This window comes from Brachyistius frenatus, unplaced genomic scaffold (genome assembly GCF_029030835.1).
Source record: "Brachyistius frenatus isolate BFR_SWC_R1_liver_20210118 unplaced genomic scaffold, ASM2903083v1 Contig_83, whole genome shotgun sequence".
Classification (NCBI taxonomy): Eukaryota; Metazoa; Chordata; class Actinopteri; family Embiotocidae; genus Brachyistius; species Brachyistius frenatus.
The window spans coordinates 1,576,439-1,596,470 of NW_027210682.1; the positions used below are offsets into that span (position 1 = coordinate 1,576,439).

General features: G+C 37.0%; 2 protein-coding genes across 2 annotated transcripts in view; one reads left to right on the forward strand and one right to left on the reverse strand.

The window, feature by feature from the left end:
* The first annotated feature begins 10,975 nt into the window (after window positions 1-10,975).
* Window positions 10,976-13,449, forward strand: cmklr1 (chemokine-like receptor 1). The gene is made up of 2 exons (XM_069709535.1): window positions 10,976-11,008; window positions 11,134-13,449. The coding sequence occupies exon 2, from the start codon at window positions 11,168-11,170 to the stop codon at window positions 12,206-12,208; it is 1,041 nt and encodes a 346-aa protein (XP_069565636.1). The 5' UTR covers window positions 10,976-11,008; window positions 11,134-11,167; the 3' UTR covers window positions 12,209-13,449.
* A 3,591-nt stretch (window positions 13,450-17,040) lies between these two features.
* Window positions 17,041-20,032, reverse strand: part of wscd2 (WSC domain containing 2) — a 36,102-nt gene continuing 33,110 nt past the window's right edge. The window contains exon 9 of the mRNA XM_069709452.1: window positions 17,041-18,903. Coding sequence (XP_069565553.1) covers window positions 18,551-18,903 — 353 coding nt within the window. The 3' untranslated portion in view covers window positions 17,041-18,550. The remainder of the gene's footprint in view (window positions 18,904-20,032) is intronic.

Sequence of the window (20,032 nt, forward strand, 5' to 3'; positions counted from 1 at the left end):
TTACTGTCATAACTTTTTCCAGATTATTGTTCTATTGATAAAATGTAATTCATATGAGCACAGATGGAACGATTACTATAATCGGCTGTTGAGAATTACTGTTTTGACACTGTGATTAAAGCAGAAATCCCATGATCATGAGCCTTGGTCTAATTGACCTTTTCTGTGCCGCAGGATCTTTCTGATCACTCTAACAGGATTTAGATGGTTAAAGGCCGCTATGGATTATCAGAGCTGTATGATTTATTACATTTTTTTTCTCTAATCTGTGATTTCAATTTCATTAAAAGATAGTTTTATAATAAATGTTTTAATGTAGAGAATTTATTTTTGGACACAAGTGATATTTTTGCAGAAATTGTGAATGTGCCAGGAAGAAAATCTTTCTTATCCTTTTTGATCTTTTTAATTTACTAGGTGTGCAGCTGCAGCTGCATAACGTTCTCCAGTTTACTGAATTTTATTATATTACTGTTACTTGGAAACATGTCATGAAAGAAAATACAGTTATAAAATATATAATTTTCCTTTATCACAGAGCACAGTGGGTGTTAATAAATTAACAAGACATTTTGACATTTTCAGTGAAAAATAAAGGTGGTGCAGCATTATAATTTATTCACTGTTTTCCCATCGTGATAGAGTCACAATAACAAACACCAGCGAACATCAACATCTATATTACCATAGAGCATGTTCCTTTATCATTATATACAAGACTGGCATTGTAAACAGATACAATACAGTTCAACCAATCAAACTTTATTTGTAGCAAATTTCATACAAATAAAATGTAAAACAAAGCGCTTTATAAGATAAAGATAAAACAAAACAACACTATCTCACATTCCCTCTCACAGATACACCTACCTCTACCCATCCAAAGCAATAAGTAACTACGTTATAAATAAAAGACTCAATAAAACCAGACAAACTCAGGAAACGTTATCTTTCACATCTATAATGAGGAAAGACCAGATGCAGGATTAAAAGTTAATTCAATTCTCAAATATCCTAAACATTTAAGAAAAAACACCCATCTGAATCAGTTTTACGTTATTTTAACAAAATGTTTCCATCTTTGTTCCAGTCATGGACTGAGGCTGTTTATTTGTCTGAAGGTCCACCTCTGGTCACCAATACAGACCTGTACAATACTGACCTGTCAGGTGGCATCACCTCTGCTTTAAAGAGTTTCAGGTTGCAACAGGTTGGTGATGCAGTTCCTTTCCAGACCCTTTTTCCTAACGGCTGATTTATAATATTGATATTTATAATTATGTAGTTCAGGTCGTGTCAGTTGTCTGACTGACAAGCAGAGGCATCTCTGAAGTCTTCTCCTTCCCCTGAAGTCTGCATGGATAAAAGCCCGGCAGTGTAAAGATTTAGTATGGAGCCATGTCAGCCCATCTGTGCATATTACATTTGGCAGACAGCCAACTGTAATCCTCCTGAGAGCAGTGCATATGTATGTGTCCTGTCTAAGAGAAAAGCAAGACAGAGATTTACCTGGATTTATCACATCACTTTAAATGATGATAAGAACAAATGTACAGCGTTTACCAAGTACTGGTGAAGATTTTTTGATGACTGTCATGCAGTACCACATAGTGCTCACCGTTATTCTATTATATTGTGATATACTTCTTTAGCATGCCAAACATATGAGGAAAAAAATGAAGTAGAAGGAGAAGCCAAAGAAGAAAAAAGAAAAAAACTGCATTTGTAAGGCACAATTCATGCACACGATGCAAAACAAAGAACTTCACAAAACAGCAAATACTTTTATAATAAAAATATATAATGTCTGGCAGATTAAAAGCATGGTTTCAGTGTATGATAAACAAAAGCAGCCGTTCCATAAGTTTTAGTTGAATGTTTGAAGAACAATTCAAAGGAAGACATGTTTTTTGATTTAATTATCCTGCAGACACGTAACTGATGCTTTAGCCTTAAACTAAGATTAATTTAACAAGATTAAGAGTTTACACAGCCAAGCCAACAGCTATGAGGTTGTGGTCTCAGCTTAATGCCAATGCTAACATGCAGTTACAGTGCATGTAGTATATTTATGGTGTTCACTCTTCAATTTAGCATGCTAACATTTGCCAGGAGTAATTAGCAATAAATACAAAAAATATTGACTTTAGGGGGCGTTACAAGCATCCTTTGTTTATTGTAGTAAATTCCACAAAATCCAGGGTGGGTGCTCATATATGTCTAAAAGTTGGTTGCCATAGAGCATTCAAGAGTATTCTGATGTTGAATCTTGTAAACCCCAAAACCCCGCCCACACAACTTTGGGAACCAATTGCAGGCAAATGGTACATGATATTGAAATCACCGTTGTTTTTGCGCCAAAGGATCTGTAGAAAAAAAAAAGCTTTTTTCTTCTGTGAATCAAGGTGTGGGAGGTATTTCTGATAAAAGAATTTAAAATGTAAACAATTAATACCTCACCACATGGTGGTGCTACTGAGGGCATTGTATTACAGACTGAGGGGAATCCCAGGGGTATTACTTCTACCAAGTATGAAATAGTTTTTTCTCTAAGATTATTTTAAATAATGCAAAAACAATAAACAAAAAACAATAGAGTTCTTCGGTTTTCAAGCCATTCCTATGGGTGAAAACGTGTTACTTGTTTTGCGATTTATGCACCGCTCCTTTGGTGCGAGCACACATAATGACAGCTGAGGCAGATGGGAATGTCAGGACTTTCAGATATATAGTCATTAACCAAAGTATTGACCAAATACAAATTTTGACCAGATGATTTGATTTTAGGATATAAATTATGTGGATTGTGGTTCATCCTATGTGGATCATAAATGTCTTTTCTAAATTTCACGCCAGTCCATCCAGATCTTTCCATAATAACCACAGATGTCAACCAGCTGCCGGCGCTAAAGAAAAATTCAGAAGTGTTATCCTCTTTACAAAGATTCATCCAGTTGTTGATGACATATTCCAGTCTAGACCAAAATGGTGGAACAAACAGACCATCAGACAGATCCTCCCAAGATCTACACCACCAGCGTGGCTAAAATACGTTTATTTTCCAATGGCTTTTTCCTCATATCAAACAAAAGGTACTAAGTTTAGACTAGATTTTTCTGCACAAAATCAAAATGATGGCCTATTTCACAAAAACATAACTGCTGTCAGTGAGAATATATGTCATACTGAGAGGAAATCAATGAATCTGCCGTCAGCAGTGACCTGGGATCCTATGATTAACTGGACTACTTAACTGTCTTGATAAGAGACTCATAATTAGCCACAGGGGCAGCCAGTTAGACATGAGTGCAGTAATATTATGTTTGCAAATAAATCTTGACATTTGCTGATCCCCACTTGCTGAAACAGGAATGTTTTGAGTGGTTTCAAATTCAGATCAATCCCAAACATTCAGAAAGTTTCCTTTCATTGTTCAAATTCTCTGTAACTCATTTAGACCAATAAAGGAATCTAAAACAAACTTTTGAAATGTCTTTCATCCACACCTGCGGTGAATATACTTGAGGGGGTTTAAAGATTCACTTTTAAAGGAAAGTGTACCTTTTTATGTGTTGGGATTAGTGACTGATAGCAAGCTATGCAAGATGTCTTATGTTTTACTGTAATTTAGAGCTCAAGGATGCCTAATGTTGAGTGCGTGTGTTTGATCAGTCTTTCAGTGTTTTTGCGTCATTGAAAACAAATTGCAATGTTTGTTCACAACTTGTGAAAAGGGGTAGCAAGAGGACAAATCAGACACACATATAGGAAAATAGGACATGCAAATTTCAAATGAAAAATGCAATTAATTAATACAAGATGAAAATAAAAATATAATGCAAAATGCCCTTAAACATGAGAATTTTGTGGATGTGGTACCTAATTTTATGTCTTTTATCCATCACAGAGGCAGCATGACAGTACTTACACTGCTACTACAAGCTTCATAAAATGCTGCCAAATCATTGCAGTTCTAATAATAACTGAGACATCCTGTATAAAGTTACAACATCTCTGAGGTTGATGCCATGGTTTTGTTCCACAGATCATTTCATCACTATCTATTTATGATACTGTGTTAAAAAAACTCGTCCCACTTTAATCTGCATTATGGCAGCGGATCTGAGGTAAGCAGATTTATGTCGTCGACTGGTGCATCTCTGCTCCACTGTAATCTATATAATGGGTTTCTAGCGGGAGACCCTAATGCAGCAATAATGCTCAAGTTACTTCAAAATACAATTCAAATGACACACTGGCTGACACGAGTGGAAACTGACACTGTACAACAGAGGACCTTCCAACAAACGGCAGGGAAAGAGTCAGAGACTGCTGTTGATTGCAAGAATAAATACATGTTTTTGAGAGGTTGGTCCAGGGTTTGAAAGCTTGAAAAACCAAGTGGCTGATTGGTATCCAGAGGAAAGTCCCACTGAAAAGTCTCATGAATAAGGATCTGTGCTGTTATTATTCTCAATGCTGTGGCTGTCATGAAAAACTTGAGGGCAAGTAATTTAAAGCATAAAATCAGCCTATAGGAGAGTAATGCAGTCTGTGACCTGTATAATGTTCACAGTATCGGCGGAGCAGAGTAACTGTGGAAACCATGACTACTGAGACCACATGGACACAGTTCTTTTAAAGCCATGATGTCAAAAATCTACCACAATTATGAGTCTGACAAATAAGAAAGAAAACTTAAGGGCTCAATTTTGTGGTTACATTAATAGAAATAATGTCTAGTCTTGGCTTGCTGCCGGAAATTCACATCAGTTTGTTAACACTTTGTCCATACACACTTCCTTTCAAAATGTCAGTAATTGCTCAATGAAAGCATCTTTTTAAACATCCTCTGAGAGCCTGAGTACTTACTCTGTATGACTAAAGAACAATTACAGAGAAAAGATGTTGTTTTAACACAAAGCGTGTTCAAAAAACAATCGCTGGTACAATGACGTGAAAAATCGTATTGTCATTGTATTTAAATATGCACCTTTATTAGCATTAAACTTTTTCATTTGCTGTAAAAGTACAATAATGATAAAGCAACACAACATGACCAGTGTAAAATCCTAAGTAAAATTATTTATGAGGGTAAAAACTGTACATTAAAAACAGAAACACGGGTGAAGGAGAAATACTGAGAACATTGTTTGGTTTCTTTTAAATTTTATAGCGGGGAAACTTTGCACAAAAAGTGACTTCACAACAAAAGGTCCAAATAAAGCACACCAGGATAAACAGTTCAGTTTAATTTCTTATTCCACAATTCAGTAAAATGTGCTGTGAAAGTACTCTGAAAACAATGAAAACACACCATGGTTTACTTTTTAAAGGGTTTGCAGTTGGAAGATTTGACCTATGGTTGTAGCAGAACTTGTTATTGAGCACATTCACAGATATGCGCAAGGAAATTAATTTAAAAAAAAATTAAAAAAAAAAAAAATCTATATATTGTATTCACAATCTTCATCTTTGTATATAATCATTTCAAAATCAGAAATCTTCCAGTACATTCTGACTGAATAGTAACAAAGTTATGCTTATTGCAGTACCCTGCTTCCCCCCATTTCACACTAAGCCTGCAGGAATACTGTAATTAAACACAATACAGTACTTTCTTTATCCTTATAAAGTACTTTCTTTATCCTCAAGAAGTTTTCTTTTCAGGTTCCCTCCTCTATAAAAGAGTTAGAGGGCAGCACGGCTTCAGTTTCTCAAGGATGTTCCATCAGGATACAAAAGGTGCTGCAAGTGAGGTCATCTGTGGGAGGGCAGCCTTTTTTTTTTTTTTTTTTTTTTTTTTTAAAAACTTTTGTCACCCTACTGAACCTCAGGTGTCACTGTGGTGCACTGATTTGATACCATGGACAAAAAGCTTTCCCTATGGGCATGTTTTCTGCACAATAAATCAAGAATACATGTGAATTATAGCCAGTATGAATTGATCTAAACTCCGCTGAACCTTTAGTGTTATGAAACCAAGAACCCACACAGGGCTAAATGTGAATTTATGGACTCCCTAAATCACTTCAGTGCTTAAATAACCTGTAAATTACTTATTAAATGGAAATAAAAACACCTGTAGTTCCTTATTAAAGTCTTTGGCATCTTCTGAAATATAAGCATGAATCTTTCCTCAGAGGACTTATAGTGCATTGTGTGTGTGTTTGATTATTTATAACCTGTGCCTTCATTAGAAAATCTAATCTGCAGGGTCTGTGAAAGTGATTTTGCTGAAATGCATCTAAGTAGGTCAGGTAAGCACGCAATTTTATATTTTCTAATTTACCAGAGAGCTGCATGTGGTTCAGGAATGAAATGTTCAAGTTTGTTTCTCAAAACATGCTGTGGAATTGCTTGTTTAGTACAATAAAGAGAAAATAAGAAACTCAAAAGGAAAATCAAGTTCTTTTTGTCCATGTTTGTGAGCTTTGAAACGGATGTGCTCTAGAAAGTGCTTCATCATCTTTTCTGAGACTTAATGTGTTTTAATGTGTAGAAAATTCAATTACTCTCAAACCTAACAGGAACAAGTAATATTTATTTTTATGAAAAGGTTATATTCTTCATGGCGCAGCAGAAAATCTCATTTACATCATGTGGGATCACCTAGTCATGTTACAGCACAGTGATCTAAGGTCACTAGATCAATGGCTGCAAGAGTACATCTCTGAATCAGTTCAAGTTTGCAGCTGCCACTTACTACAGTAGACTCAATTACAGGGCAAGTGGTTTTAAAGAGAGCGGCACAGTGGTGCCTCACAGCAAAAAGGTTCAGGGTTTGAATCCGGGCCTGGGCCTTTCTGCGTGGAGTTTGCATGTTCTCCCTGTGCCTGCATAGGTTCTCTCTGGGTACTCCAGCTTCCTCCCACCATCCAAAGACATGTGTCTCAGGTTAATTGGTGGTTCTACAAATTTCCCCTGAGGCGTGAATGGTCTTTGTTTCCATCTGTGTCTCTGTGTTGGCCCTGTGATGGACTGGCGATCTGTCCAGGGTGCACCCTGCCTTCGCCCAAAGCGAGCTGGGATAGGCTGCAGCCCACCCGTGACCCTGTTCAAGGTAAGGCAGGTCTAGATAATGGATGGATGGATGGTTTTATAGAATGGGGCAAAATGTATAAGGAAAACACAAAAAGGTGAAAAATATTGTGATGTGTGTAGAGGCACTCTTGTTCATCTGCACACAAAGATCTTTTTTTTTGCCATCACTTTGTGGAGAGTGGGGGACGCGGGCTGTAAACATTGTGAATAGACTACATTACAAATGGATTCATCGTCACTATAAAAAGGCCCTGCACACCTACACAGGAGTGATCGCTGATTGCAGCTGATTGGACCTTTGCTCAGGTTAAAAGTGGGTGGCATTGTGCTGGGAATTATGAGAGATTGCATGACTCCATCTGCTAATTAGAATAATAATGTTGTCCCAACCTGTGGTGCAACAAAGTTAACAAGAGAGTCTGGGAGATGTCAAATCAATCAAGCGACACAGTGTGTAGAGGCCTACACAAGAACTCTAATTGTCTTTAAAATTACGCAGTGTCTAACATGAGCGTGCAGTGCCTTTACAACATTATACATCAGCAGCATAACAGTGAAAGCTTGTTTTATGTTTTTTTTCAATACATACATAGAGAGCTGCTTTAAAATATGTGGTGCTTTCCCATCTAAGGGGAGACAATTGGGCATGTAACTGTCAAAATCTTTTAAATCATAGAGTCTGTAGATCAATTTTAAATTAAATACACTATTTAATGTAATAGATTAACAGTGTGGTTTATGATGAGACAGCCAAATTCATTACACATAAATAACAATAAAAAATACATTTAAAAAATGTCCACCTCACGTTTGTATGCCTCTGCCAACCAGTCAAGTTGCAGCTTACATTCAGGACTTTTTATGTAGTTCACATGCTTGGTCAGTAAAGCTGATTCTTGAACACATAGTTGTAACCATTGTCACAGTTCAACAATGGAAACACTGAGGCAGGTGTGAAGCAAACAGAGAACTTTACTTAAACAGATTTGTTGAAAATACAACATTTTACAATGGAAAAGCAGAGTCCAAAGCTGACAATCTGGAGACAAAGAAACAGAACTCCTGGAAACATCAGGCCCAGCAACAAAAACATATGTGAGGCAGCAAAATAGCAGCGTCAGACTGGGAGCAAATGTACTCAGCGGGCTGATTGCAGAGTGGCTGCAGGTGGGGTAGATTGGGGAACTGGAAGCAGGTGAGGTGGGCCTGAAGAGCGAGAGAGAGAGAGACAGAGGACCTCTGGTAGGTTGAAGGAGTAAATTGAAGAATTGAAAAGCAGAAGACCTAAACTAGGACAGCTATCACATCTTCCATCACGGCAGACAATATTCAACAATAGATTTTGCTGCAAAGAAGCTACAAATTCTAAATTGTAGATGCTTCATACACATCTTCCACTCCACAGCACAGAAGATCTATAGGATCAACACAACAATTCGGTATCTGACAAAATTTCTCTCCTTCTGTTCCAGAGTTATGGCGTTGAATAATGAACAGAAGGTTTTTGCAGAACATTTTGATGTCGCAGTGAAGTTAACCTTTGACCTTTTGGATATAAAATGTCATCACTTAATTTTGTCCAATTCAACATTACTGTGAAATTTTTGTCATTTTTAAATAGCAAATTCATTATTGAGTTATGGCTACAAATGTCTTTTGTGAGGTCACAGTGACCTTTGACCTTTGGCCACCAGAATAAAGTCAGTTCGTAGGGGAGTTCTATGTCGGGCACTATGTAGTAAGCGAGTTGACCACCTGAAAAAAACAATTTCGGAAACTACATAGGTCAGTTTCTCATTAATTATGTCATTGTGGTCGCACAATTAAAACGTACCTGATCAACCTCAGCTGGTAGGACATCTATAATGAGATAATAAATTCTTAACATCACGTATTTATGTGATAAATACATACTATACAGAGCGTACTCTTCCAGATAATTTTCTTCAAAAGTACAAAATACTGTGTGCTGCATTGTGGGATACTTTGAGTCCACTCAACATAATTTTTCACTCAAAATTCTGACACTCCTACAAAATGGCAAACCCCCTACATAGTGCACTGTGTAGGGAATAGGAAGGGATTTTGGATGCAGCCCAAGAGAATATTTGTTCCTTGTTTGAGGAAATTCCTTAAAGGCAATCCTGAGATATTGCCTTCAAAGGAGAGAGATGGATGGCAAACGGACAATCCAAAAACAGGTGGCCAAGGCTCTTACTTTTTGTCCCACATTCATCTCATTTCAGTGACTGGCAGTTCCCATGTAGAATCAAAACTCTTAATTCTAAGTGAAAGCTTCACCTCAAATCTAACATAGTAAGTGAGGTTAAACAAAAAACTATATTAAAAAAAACAAAAACAAAAACAAAACTTTTTTGTTTAACCATCAAGTTTCCACTAATTTTTTTATTTCTGGATATCATAATTGCTGTCTCTCAGTTTATTATCTTTTAGAAATGTGAGATTTTTAGATTCAGTGTCATGTTTGAGGACGTTTCTGTTCTCCTTACTCGACATAGCATTTCCTGAACTAGCATTTTCCGAACTAAGTAACTTTGCCATCTGTGTTTCTTCTTCCTGCAGCTGTTCTTACTGCTGCTTCCTTACATTTAGGAGAAACAGAACACTGCAGACAGATGCATCTACCTCCGTGATTATGACTCTGTGAAGCAGGACAACCATGGAGAGCTAATTCAGTCAGCAAAGAGAGCAGGCCTGTGTTTACAACAGCTGTTGCCTTAATAGAATCCTCTGCATCAAAACCTGGGGTTATAATATCAAATTAAAATCAGTTTGACTGTTGCTCAATGCTTATATGAACACTGTGGTCTTATTTGCTTTCCTACAACATCTGGCCAATAACAAGCAGCTGCCAAAGACAAGGAAACTTTGAATTCTCAGCAACATCAGAGCCATTTCAGAAAACCCCTTACAGGCAATTATGTACGTGTACTAATTCTAATACTTCTGTTTTTTACAGGCCAAAGGAAGAACATAAAGGTCCAATGCTAAAACCACTATTGCACCGCTTTATTTATACCCAAAAACAGTCTGAGACATGACTGAAAGCTAATAACATAATATTGTCCTGGCTGCTGGGATTATGGTGTCACAGCCTAGCTCAAACAAACACGGGAAGACAGTTAATCAAAAATGATTTATTTTTACAATCAGAAATGTCAGATCAAATAATTTCACCAAAAAAACCAACAATGCCACAACTGTCGTCTGAGCTGCCGTGGAGCGGAAACCTCCCCCACGACTGCAGAATGAGGGGCATTTAAAGGCAGAGCCCACCCGGCCCAGGTGTAGCTCTTTGCAGTTGATGACCCACCATTTTGCACCTGCAAACGACCAGCAACAGAAACTGGGACACCTCGTGCCCATGTAGGGGTCATCCCTTTCGGTCAAATAAGGGGTTTAGAAATAATTTCAGAAGAAATGTACACAGCAAAATATCCACCTTTATATGCATTGTACCCAGAGACTGTAGAGATAGCCTCAAATGCCCAAAGAAATACCTTGGTGCCCCATATTAACTTACTTTTATTGGGGATTTAGTCAAACTTTCTTCACTATGGAATTAGTTTACATAGTAGTTGGTATTAAATGTTTTTAAGAACTTAAAAAATCTCAAACAATGTGTTGGCAAATTACAGTTTGCAAAGAAAGATTTTGACGTCATTGAAATAATCAGCTGGCTGTAAATTAATTGTTGCGTAAGAGGAAAAATGCCTAGAATGATCCCAAACTTCCCCTTAAAGACAAATATAACGTCTTAGAGCTCTACAAAATGCAAGACCTCAAAATGCAGTACTGAAATTATTTAGGGGGTGGAAGTATTGAGAAATCGCCCAGTCAGCTGATTTTGTTTGTGTGATGTTTCTCAAGGAAACAGCTCTCTTCATTGACACTTAGCTCTGGACACGACCAAGTCAACAGCAGTGGAGTCTCTGTGCTTCAGGTATGGTATCATTTAATGGTGTCTAATTTAATGTTATTTAATATTTAGATTGAAAACCATTTAAATTGAATAAAATTAAAATGAAATGTCAGTCATTTAAAGTGTTTTCTTTTTTTTTTCCACAGATATTTCAAAGACAGTTTTGTTCTTAAAGAAAAAATGGAAATAGACGATTATGAAGCCTATTCCGACTATAACTACACTGACTTCAGTAACGTCACTCAATACGTGGAGCCAGTTTTTCAGCACAAATCATTGTGCTTAAGGGAAGTGTTGTGCGTGTCTTTACTTGTGGTCACAGTGGTTATTTTTCTGCTGGGCTTCTGTGGGAACGCTTTGGTCATCTGGATTTCTGGCTTTAAGATGAAGAAGACGGTCAACACCACATGGTACCTGAGCCTCGCAATCTCTGACTTCGTCTTCTGTGCCTTCCTCCCGTTCAGCATTACCAACATGGTGATGGAGGAGTGGATCTTCGGTCGATTCATGTGCAAGTTTGCTTCCTCGGTTATGTTCCTCAATATGTTCAGCAGCATCTTCCTCCTCGTCATCATCAGTGTCGACCGCTGTGTCTCAGTCATTTTCCCAGTTTGGGCCCAGAACCAGCGAACTGTTCAAAAGGCTTCAGTTGCTGTTGTCTTGGCTTGGTTTCTCGCCGTTGCACTGAGCATTCCCTCTGTGATCTTCCGGGATGTTGGCAGCCACCTGGGTCGGGCCATTTGCTTCAACAATTACACATTAAACCAACACAGTCATGAGATAGTTGCAGTGTGTCGCTTCCTTGCAGGCTTTATCGGCCCCTTGATTGTCATTGTCATCTGCTACTCTATCATCATCCTCAAACTTCGAATGAACAGAATGACCAAATCCTCCAAACCCTTCAAAGTGATGACTTCACTCATCGCTGCTTTCTTCATCTGCTGGCTGCCCTACCACGTGTTTGTCCTGCTCGAGCTAAACTACCAAAATTATGACCACAGCATTTTAACCACCGGACTCAAAGTAGGAACTTCTGTGGCAGCAGCAAACAGTTTCCTTAATCCTGTGCTGTACGTCTTCATGGGCAACGACTTCAAGCAGAAGTTCAAGAGTTCTTTGCTGTCAAAGATGGAGAACGCCATGGCAGATGAACGCCGCACCACCAGCAGATACCTGTCCAGGTCCAGCTCCATGGACGGTAGAGCTTCTACACACATCTAAACACAACACACCAATGAATGTTATGAATGAGTTTTCGGATCAAAATTTTTCGCAATTTTTGTTGGCAATTTAACTGATGCAAAGAGTAAGTTGTAAAATAAAAGGTATGTAAAATATGAGGTATATTTTCTAAAAGTAAACACAAAATGTATAATCTTTATATTGAGGATCTTAAAGGACTCCTTTAATAAAAGGTATTTGGGTTTATTTGCTCACGGTGGCAGCATATTTCACAAATGTTTGCTCCTGCACGAATTGAATGAAGTATGGTGTTTTTATTTGTGAAACACTTGACTCGTGCTTATTTGTGTAGAAATTTCACAAACAATGTGTATGTTATGATGATGCCTCTGGAAAAGGTAAATGTGATTGATATTTCTGTAAAAGTACAATTGAGCAGCATGCCGCTTTAAACTAGGAGAGATTGAGTTCACCTTGGTCAAAGTGGCATTGATAGCAGAGATCATCCCTGATTGGTCACAGATGACAGGTGACACGGTATAAAGGGTTTTCGAAGACAGCAAACTAGTTGCTCTTATTTTGACTCTGTGGGAAAATGGGAGAAGGGCAACATTTTGTGTCCTGTTTTTTTCTTTTGTTTTGTGGCCTAGCTGAATATATTCAAGTTATTTTAAAAAAAAAAACCAAAAAAACAAACCTGCATGCTGGTCCATCCTTCCCACTTACATTACCAAAGACCAGGCGAAGTAATCTAGAGCTGAAATGTGGTGGAACAGGCTCAGGGGCTTCTGGCTAAGAGATAAATGTGAATATTTGCTAATTTGCATAGAACTGATTGTTGTAAAGTTTTAATTTGCAATGTTGACCTCTGGACTAAAATAATAAGCACAAAGCCACATAAATGGAAATAAACCGAAGATAATGAAGGACAGTCACTGAGGGAAACAAGCCTTAATCTTTCTTTTTCATGCACATAAAACCTCAAAAAGCCTTACATCTTTTTTTGGATGTTCTGTGATTTAATTTTCTGATACTGCAACTATTTTTGGGTTGCAACTTTTATGTATATCTGAACAAAATTCTGTGAAAATACAGTGTACTCTTGATGGAGGTTTGCTTGGGCATATATTTAGTCTAGAAATTGATCTTTCATCACTGCTTACTATAAATCTGTTTTGGACAGTGAGGTGAATGTATCTCTTTAAAGAAAATAACACAATTGTTGTTGTTTCAGGTATGACGAATGTGAATTTGATTTGTGCAATAAATGTTTAAATGTTGTTTTTTGTCTTTTCTGTTTTCTGATAATTAACTTGAGTGTTTAAAACTATTCTCTGTATTGATGTATTATTTACATTTTGAAATATTTTTTTGTAATTACTTATTCTTTACATTCTCTTTATATATTCTCTTGACAGTATTGATTTCGGAAATTTGTGGTAAATTCGCTGAAAACTTTGATGTAAGTTAAAAGATTTCAGAAGTGCGATTGGAACAATTAGAACATTTTATCTGTCATTATTATGGTCAACAAGTGTTACCAAAAATGTGTATTTCATGAACAGCTTCAGTCCCTCCTCTGGCATTGATTAAACTCTTAAAAACGAATCCCTGGTTATGAAATGTACACATTTAGAAATCTTTCATAGAAAAAAAAAATTCCATTATGGCTCAAGGCCTTTTCCTGCGATTTATTTGCATTAGAGTACATTTTTTCAAATGTTGTTTTTGTAATGAGCACTTTTACACAATGAGAGTATTGTGTGGAAAAAAGTGACATTTCGGGGTTTTTTTTTTTGAAAGGAAGTTCCCATTGCAATTATTCGTACAGATGCTGCACTTGAAGCACACATGTAGATGCATTTGTAGGCCAACCCCACAGCTTTGATGGAGCAGGCAGAGCACACAACTTCATACGTGTTGCTTGTGTTAAGTTCTCCCAAACACTTTCTCACATCTCTGTTTTAGCGTTAAAGAAAAAAAAGCAACTGTTTACAACAGTACGTTTTTCACCTACACCTTCATACCCTAATACCACCCGCGCTTTTTCTAAAAAGATACATTTGGCAATTTTGAATCCATTTTTTTTCTGTTGAATGAGCTGGCTCCAAATATCGGCCAAGTATTTTGTATTTTCACGTTATTTATTTCTCACATCTGCAGTGTGTAAAGACCTTTTGGGTGGTTCAGATATAACTCTACACCTTTACCTAAAACTGTGTCTCAAAGACCCAAAATCTTCCCCTGGCGGTGTAAAATTCACAAGAATACAGCGTATAGTGAATGTGTATATGCTGTGAATAGTTAACATGTAAACAGAAACACAAAAGAGGAATCATAATGAGAATGAGTGTGTCTGGTGATTTTCTTTTTTTCCTAATGTTGTAGGGGGAAGACCCAGATAGGTTATATGAAACATTGACAGGGAGTCACAATAAACCCTTAGACTCAGAGTTTACCTTTAAAGCAGCATTCATCAGTGTTTTTTTTTTTTATAGGAACAATGGGACCATGTCTTAATGTCAAAGGACTCATTCAAAATGAACAGGAGGGAGGGATCAAGCTCTACAGAGTAAGCTAGACTCTGCTCCTGGTTTTATTGCATAACTGTTCCAGATTCACCACTTGCAACTTTTTTTGGAGCCAAAAGAGACCCACAGTTACATTTTGTGACTAAAAAGCCAGATATTTTCCCCACTAACTGATGGACGCACATTCACAGGGGGTCAGAAACATAACTGATGATGCAGAGGTTTTATTTCCCACTTCTGACAGTGAGACTAATTACAAAAACACTGTTGGCGTGCTTACGTCATAGGCTCTGCTGTAGCCTACTCTGTCTCTACTATTGCAGCTGTAAAACGGTGGATAAATTGTTTTTAGTGTCACAACTCCTTCAAAATGACCCGTTTATACTATCAGAGTTTGATCCATTTGGTCTGATATTTAAAAATTCGAAAAGAGCTGCACCATTGAATCATTTTATCCGCCTTCGAGTTAGCATAAACGTCAATGTACTCGATTACAAAGAGTCATGAGTTTTGTTCACATTTTATTTTCGTGTGTAACTCTGCTTCTTATTTAGTCCTCAATAGCACCTTCTTACCAACACTATTTATTAAAATGTACCTTTGCTTGGTCATGTTTCCAGATGACCCCCAAAAGGTCAGTGTAGAAGGTTCAGTTGATGAAAACATTTTCATCTTGTATATTGGGTAATGTGTCTTTTGCACTGCTATGCAGTAAGTGCATAAATTTGCTAGTTCAATGTGTCTAAACATTGAATAGAAATGTCTAACACAATAAGAGATGATAGAATCAAAACAACTAATTTGAGTCACCCCCAACATTTGTAGACTGCATTATGTTTGACAAGCAGTTGCCAGTTTCAGTCTGACTATCTTAATTAAAGTTGTCTCTCGGCAGTTGTCTTAATGATCCATGTTGTTGATGACTGAGTGGGTGAGTTTATGTATAAGTTCACCCTTAGAGGACTGTTACATGGCCGGCAGAGGCAAATTTCCTGTCGCCTGTTTTTCTATCTCTTTGTCTCTCTTCTCCTGATATACTTTTAGGTGCAAACAACCTGACTGGTTTCTACCTGTGCAGTCCAGTCTTGCTGCTCATTGGTTCCCATCAGAAAGGCCTGTCATCATTTGCCATCCACAATAAAAGAAGCATGCTTTAAGACTTCATTCTCTTCTCTCTGTTTTGTTTGCACCATTTTGAGCAAACTGGTTCATGGGAAAAGTTATGTTGTGGGAGGTTGAGGATGATCGGTGTGTCAGGGTACTCTTTGTTGTCACACACAGTCGACTTTTGTTTAGAGGCAATAGGTTTGGTGATTGGTGCCACCTCTGTATTCATTTTGGTTAAGTCCTTTTTGCAAAGCCAGTTAGGACTTTAGTTTGACTAGCTTTGTCGTATTGATTTCTATTTGTTTGGCACAACCACCGTATCCAATCCTTCCTCATTTTGAGAACCTTTGTTAAGTTAGTTAGTATTGAGAAGAGCTAAAAAATAAATCACCTTCAGTTTTACTTCTACTCTCACTCCTTCAGTTCTTTCTCATCTCCATTTCCCCTAATGTTCACCAAAAGGGATGTAACAAGGACACACACATCTATCAAGCAGGGGCACAGGACATTTATCAAACATACATTTGTGAACAAGTACAAATACATCAAATATATGTCTTAAAACACCCATTTCTTTTTAAAGTTACATTTTGACTGAAGATAGACAGTCCAGCCAGAACAGCCATTTTTTTTCCCCAAGTCAAAATAATTCCAAATTTTCCCATCATCAGGTTGAAATTGTAATTAGTCCAGCCATTGATGACCCACTTTACTTTGTGTTTAGCAGCTACTTATTTACAAATATCAGCATGCTAAACTACGATGGTGAAAATGGTAAACATGATAGACATCATCCTGTTTGTATTGTCATTGTGAATAACTTAACATCCGGAGATTAGTATGTATCTCGAAACAACCCAAAGCATTATGGCTATCGGCTTTTAGTCTTGCTTATCTCTTGGCTGTGTGTTTTATAGGAAATCCTGGGCGTGCACACTGGAACATAAAACTGTGAAAGGGTCACAGTTGGAAATGACTTTAGCATTTTCCCTAATCCATAGAAAAAGTTCTGAGCTGTATAATAATATAGCTATAATAGTCATAGTTATGTAGAAGACAACAGCTGGTGGAATTTGAGGTAAAGCAAAAGTAGGTCAGGGTAAAGACTAAATGTTAAGCACTGGGAATTTATTCTATAGCTCCATGTATTGAACGGAGGAGAGACGCCTACAGAAAATATAAATTTTCAACATGTCTCTTTGAGGCAACAGTACAAACAGCAGACAATCACACTTTATTTAATTTACTCATTTATTGGGCCTTATGACTTTACATTCATTCCATAGAAAATACATTCAAATGTGACACCTGTTCAATAAGTGCCAGCTCGTCAATGAAAGCAGGAGCCAATAAAGTTTAAAGCATGTGTTAAAAATAGAAACAGCTTTTCCCGTTTGCCTGTTGCAATACAAATATTTTTGATGTGCAAGCACACACTATAAAAATATATTTATATTATACTTAAAATGGAAGTCAGTTCATATTTCCTGGCTGTCAGTTACCACTGTTTTTTTTTTTTATATTCTGGTATTTATTTATATATTTGTGTATTTTTAAGCATATGGCAGAGCACATTGGGTACCATTATAAGACGTGCTGCTAATAAAATCTGAGCAGAATCGTTCCTGGAGATTGTTTTTTTTTTTTTTTTTCAAATTAGGAGTAAAATTATTACCAGCTTTAACTGTTTCAAAGCAATAAAACACATTCAGTATGGTTAGCTGTCATAAATAAATCTACAACAATCACTACTACTAAAGGTAAACTCCAGTCTATTACATGAGCCTAATGCCTAATTCCTGTGATCTTTGGGGAAGGTGTTGCACAATGATGTGCTTTTTGGATTTTTGCATCAAGTCCAGTGTTAAGAAAACATATTCACAACCAAAACAGTCAACATGTGCACTGCACATCTGAGATAAATAAGCGCTGAAGACATTAATCCTCTTCTCTCCTTGAGTCAGTGCCTTCAAGAGGGATTATTCATCTTCTTGAATATGAGGACCTAAGAACTGAGTTCTTTACCTCTTAGATCATCAAAAACATGATTTATCTTACTGAAGTTGAATAACTTACAAAAACGTGGAACACACAGTATCATCATCAGGTAGTTTTACCCTGCTTATTGCATTTTCCCTCTAACAAAGAAATACTTTTTCAGAGAACTTCTTATATAAAATAGTTTTGTAGCTGTATAGCAGCAGAAAATGTAATGTTTTAATTTCTATTAATAGTTATTTCTCTTTTGCACAAAATAAGCTCATAAAACACACTTTGCAGTATTATATCATATCTTTTGGGTTACGTTTTTTTTTAAATTGCAACAAATCACCCAGCACAGTCAAATGAGCTTCTCTGCAGTCACAGCTATTGTACCTTTTTCGTGTTAAGGCATGTGCACATGCCTACACAGCACATGTGCATAGAGCAGGACAAGAAGTGCTTTTCATTCAGAAAAAGAGAAAAACAAGCCTCCCCTGTTAAAACTGACTTATCTATGAATGCATGAGGCTGCTGAAGTTTAACAGCCAAGTAAAAAAAGATGATTTAAAAAAAAAAAAAATAGGTGGCAAAAGAGACAAATGTCCTCTCACTACAGGTTCAACCTATGTTACTTCACAGAAAAATAATTAAAGAAGAAAAAAACTAACTAAGTTGTGTGACCCTACAAAATATGGTGCAGAATCAGACAAAACAGTCCAATTAAAGGAAAAATAAAATAAAAACAAAAGGATCACATTTATCATCTTGGCATATAATCATCTGGAACTCCAGACATGTTTCTTTTCTTCAAGGCAGCGTCTACTGTCCTGATGAGTGCATTGATGTTCGCTCGCATTTCAGGAGTATACGGGTCATACTCAAGCTTACGTAGCCCCGAGCGCTTGAAGTTTCCATCTTTTTGGCCCTCGACGCAAAGCAAGCGATCCTCAGAAACCTTCAAACCCAAAAACTGGACCATCCCCTTGAGCTGGGAGAACAGATCCCTCTTCAGATCCTCGAAGTGGACTACATGGACGTTCTTCCCGTAGTTCAGCCAGTCCAACGTGTGGGATGACCACCAAGGGGCATAGTTCTTGACAAACTCAGGCCACTCTGCAGGACAAATCAGAGCACAGAAAAGAATTAAACAATTGCACCAAATAAAGGCCTTTATATTGTGTAAATTTAAATATGACTTGCAATTCAAAATCCTCTAAAGATCCAGTAAAAGGTTTCAAAAACTGAAAACACATTTAAATATTAACAGTAAATATTTACATAATTAATTACATGTACAGTCAGAGCAAGAATAATTAATCAGAAAATTTACCTGATTTAATGTATCTGTAACTGATCATTTTTAAAATGCTTTTATTGCTCTTGGTATTGTAGTTTTGTATTCTGTCATTAGTGTGAAATCTAATAACTAATATGCGAAATTAGCAACAATACAACAGTTATATAAGAAGAACAAACATGTGAGAAAAAAAGATGCATTTGGCGATAACAGCTTACACATGACAGCAGTTTTTATAAAGGTGAGTATATTCAAGTCCTAAGAAATTTGAGAAATAGTTTTGATTGTTAAGTAGGGGCAAAAGTGACTTAGTCTTTAAGCTTTTACTTAAATCAAAAATGTCAGGTTTACAAAAATGTTGGCCCCGAACGTAATAAATAATAAAGTATGATAGCGAATGTGTGGTGCAATTCCTGCCAGGGCACTTTAAGTCATTTTTGAGATGCTTGGACAGTTAAATGGACATTCTTGGTTGTCAGTCAAACTGCAAAGGTACTGAAGAAAAAAAATCGTGCAACTTTTACTCATTGATAATGTACTGGTCCATAAAAGCAGCAGCTGGCAGGAGCTGTGCTGCATTAGAACACCATCTTTACTGCTTGGAGTGGCTGTCGTTAAAGTTTAAAGCCTGCTGAGTTTGCAGTGCTGTCTTAGAAACCAATGATGGAGGCAGCTTTAATACCAGAGAGGACCGAATATTATATAGTTTATCTTAAAACACAATCAGCGGTATAGAAACACTGAGGAAGTGCATCTATGAGCACATTCGTTTTGTTAGCCTTTTCTGTCAGGATTTCAAAAGAAACCAGAGGTTAAAAATACAAAGAGACCCAAAAAGATTTGACTCTTCCGCTGAAAATCTAAGCTAAAGTCTGTCTGAATATTAAGTTCAGTTTGTTGCTATTAGCTGAGATTTGACTTTGAAAACCCAAATGCGCTTGTTTA

What these genes read in the sequence shown, in the direction of transcription:
- cmklr1 (XM_069709535.1), top strand. Translation starts at nt 11,168, where the DNA reads ATGGAAATAGACGATTATGAAGCCTATTCCGACTATAACTACACTGAC.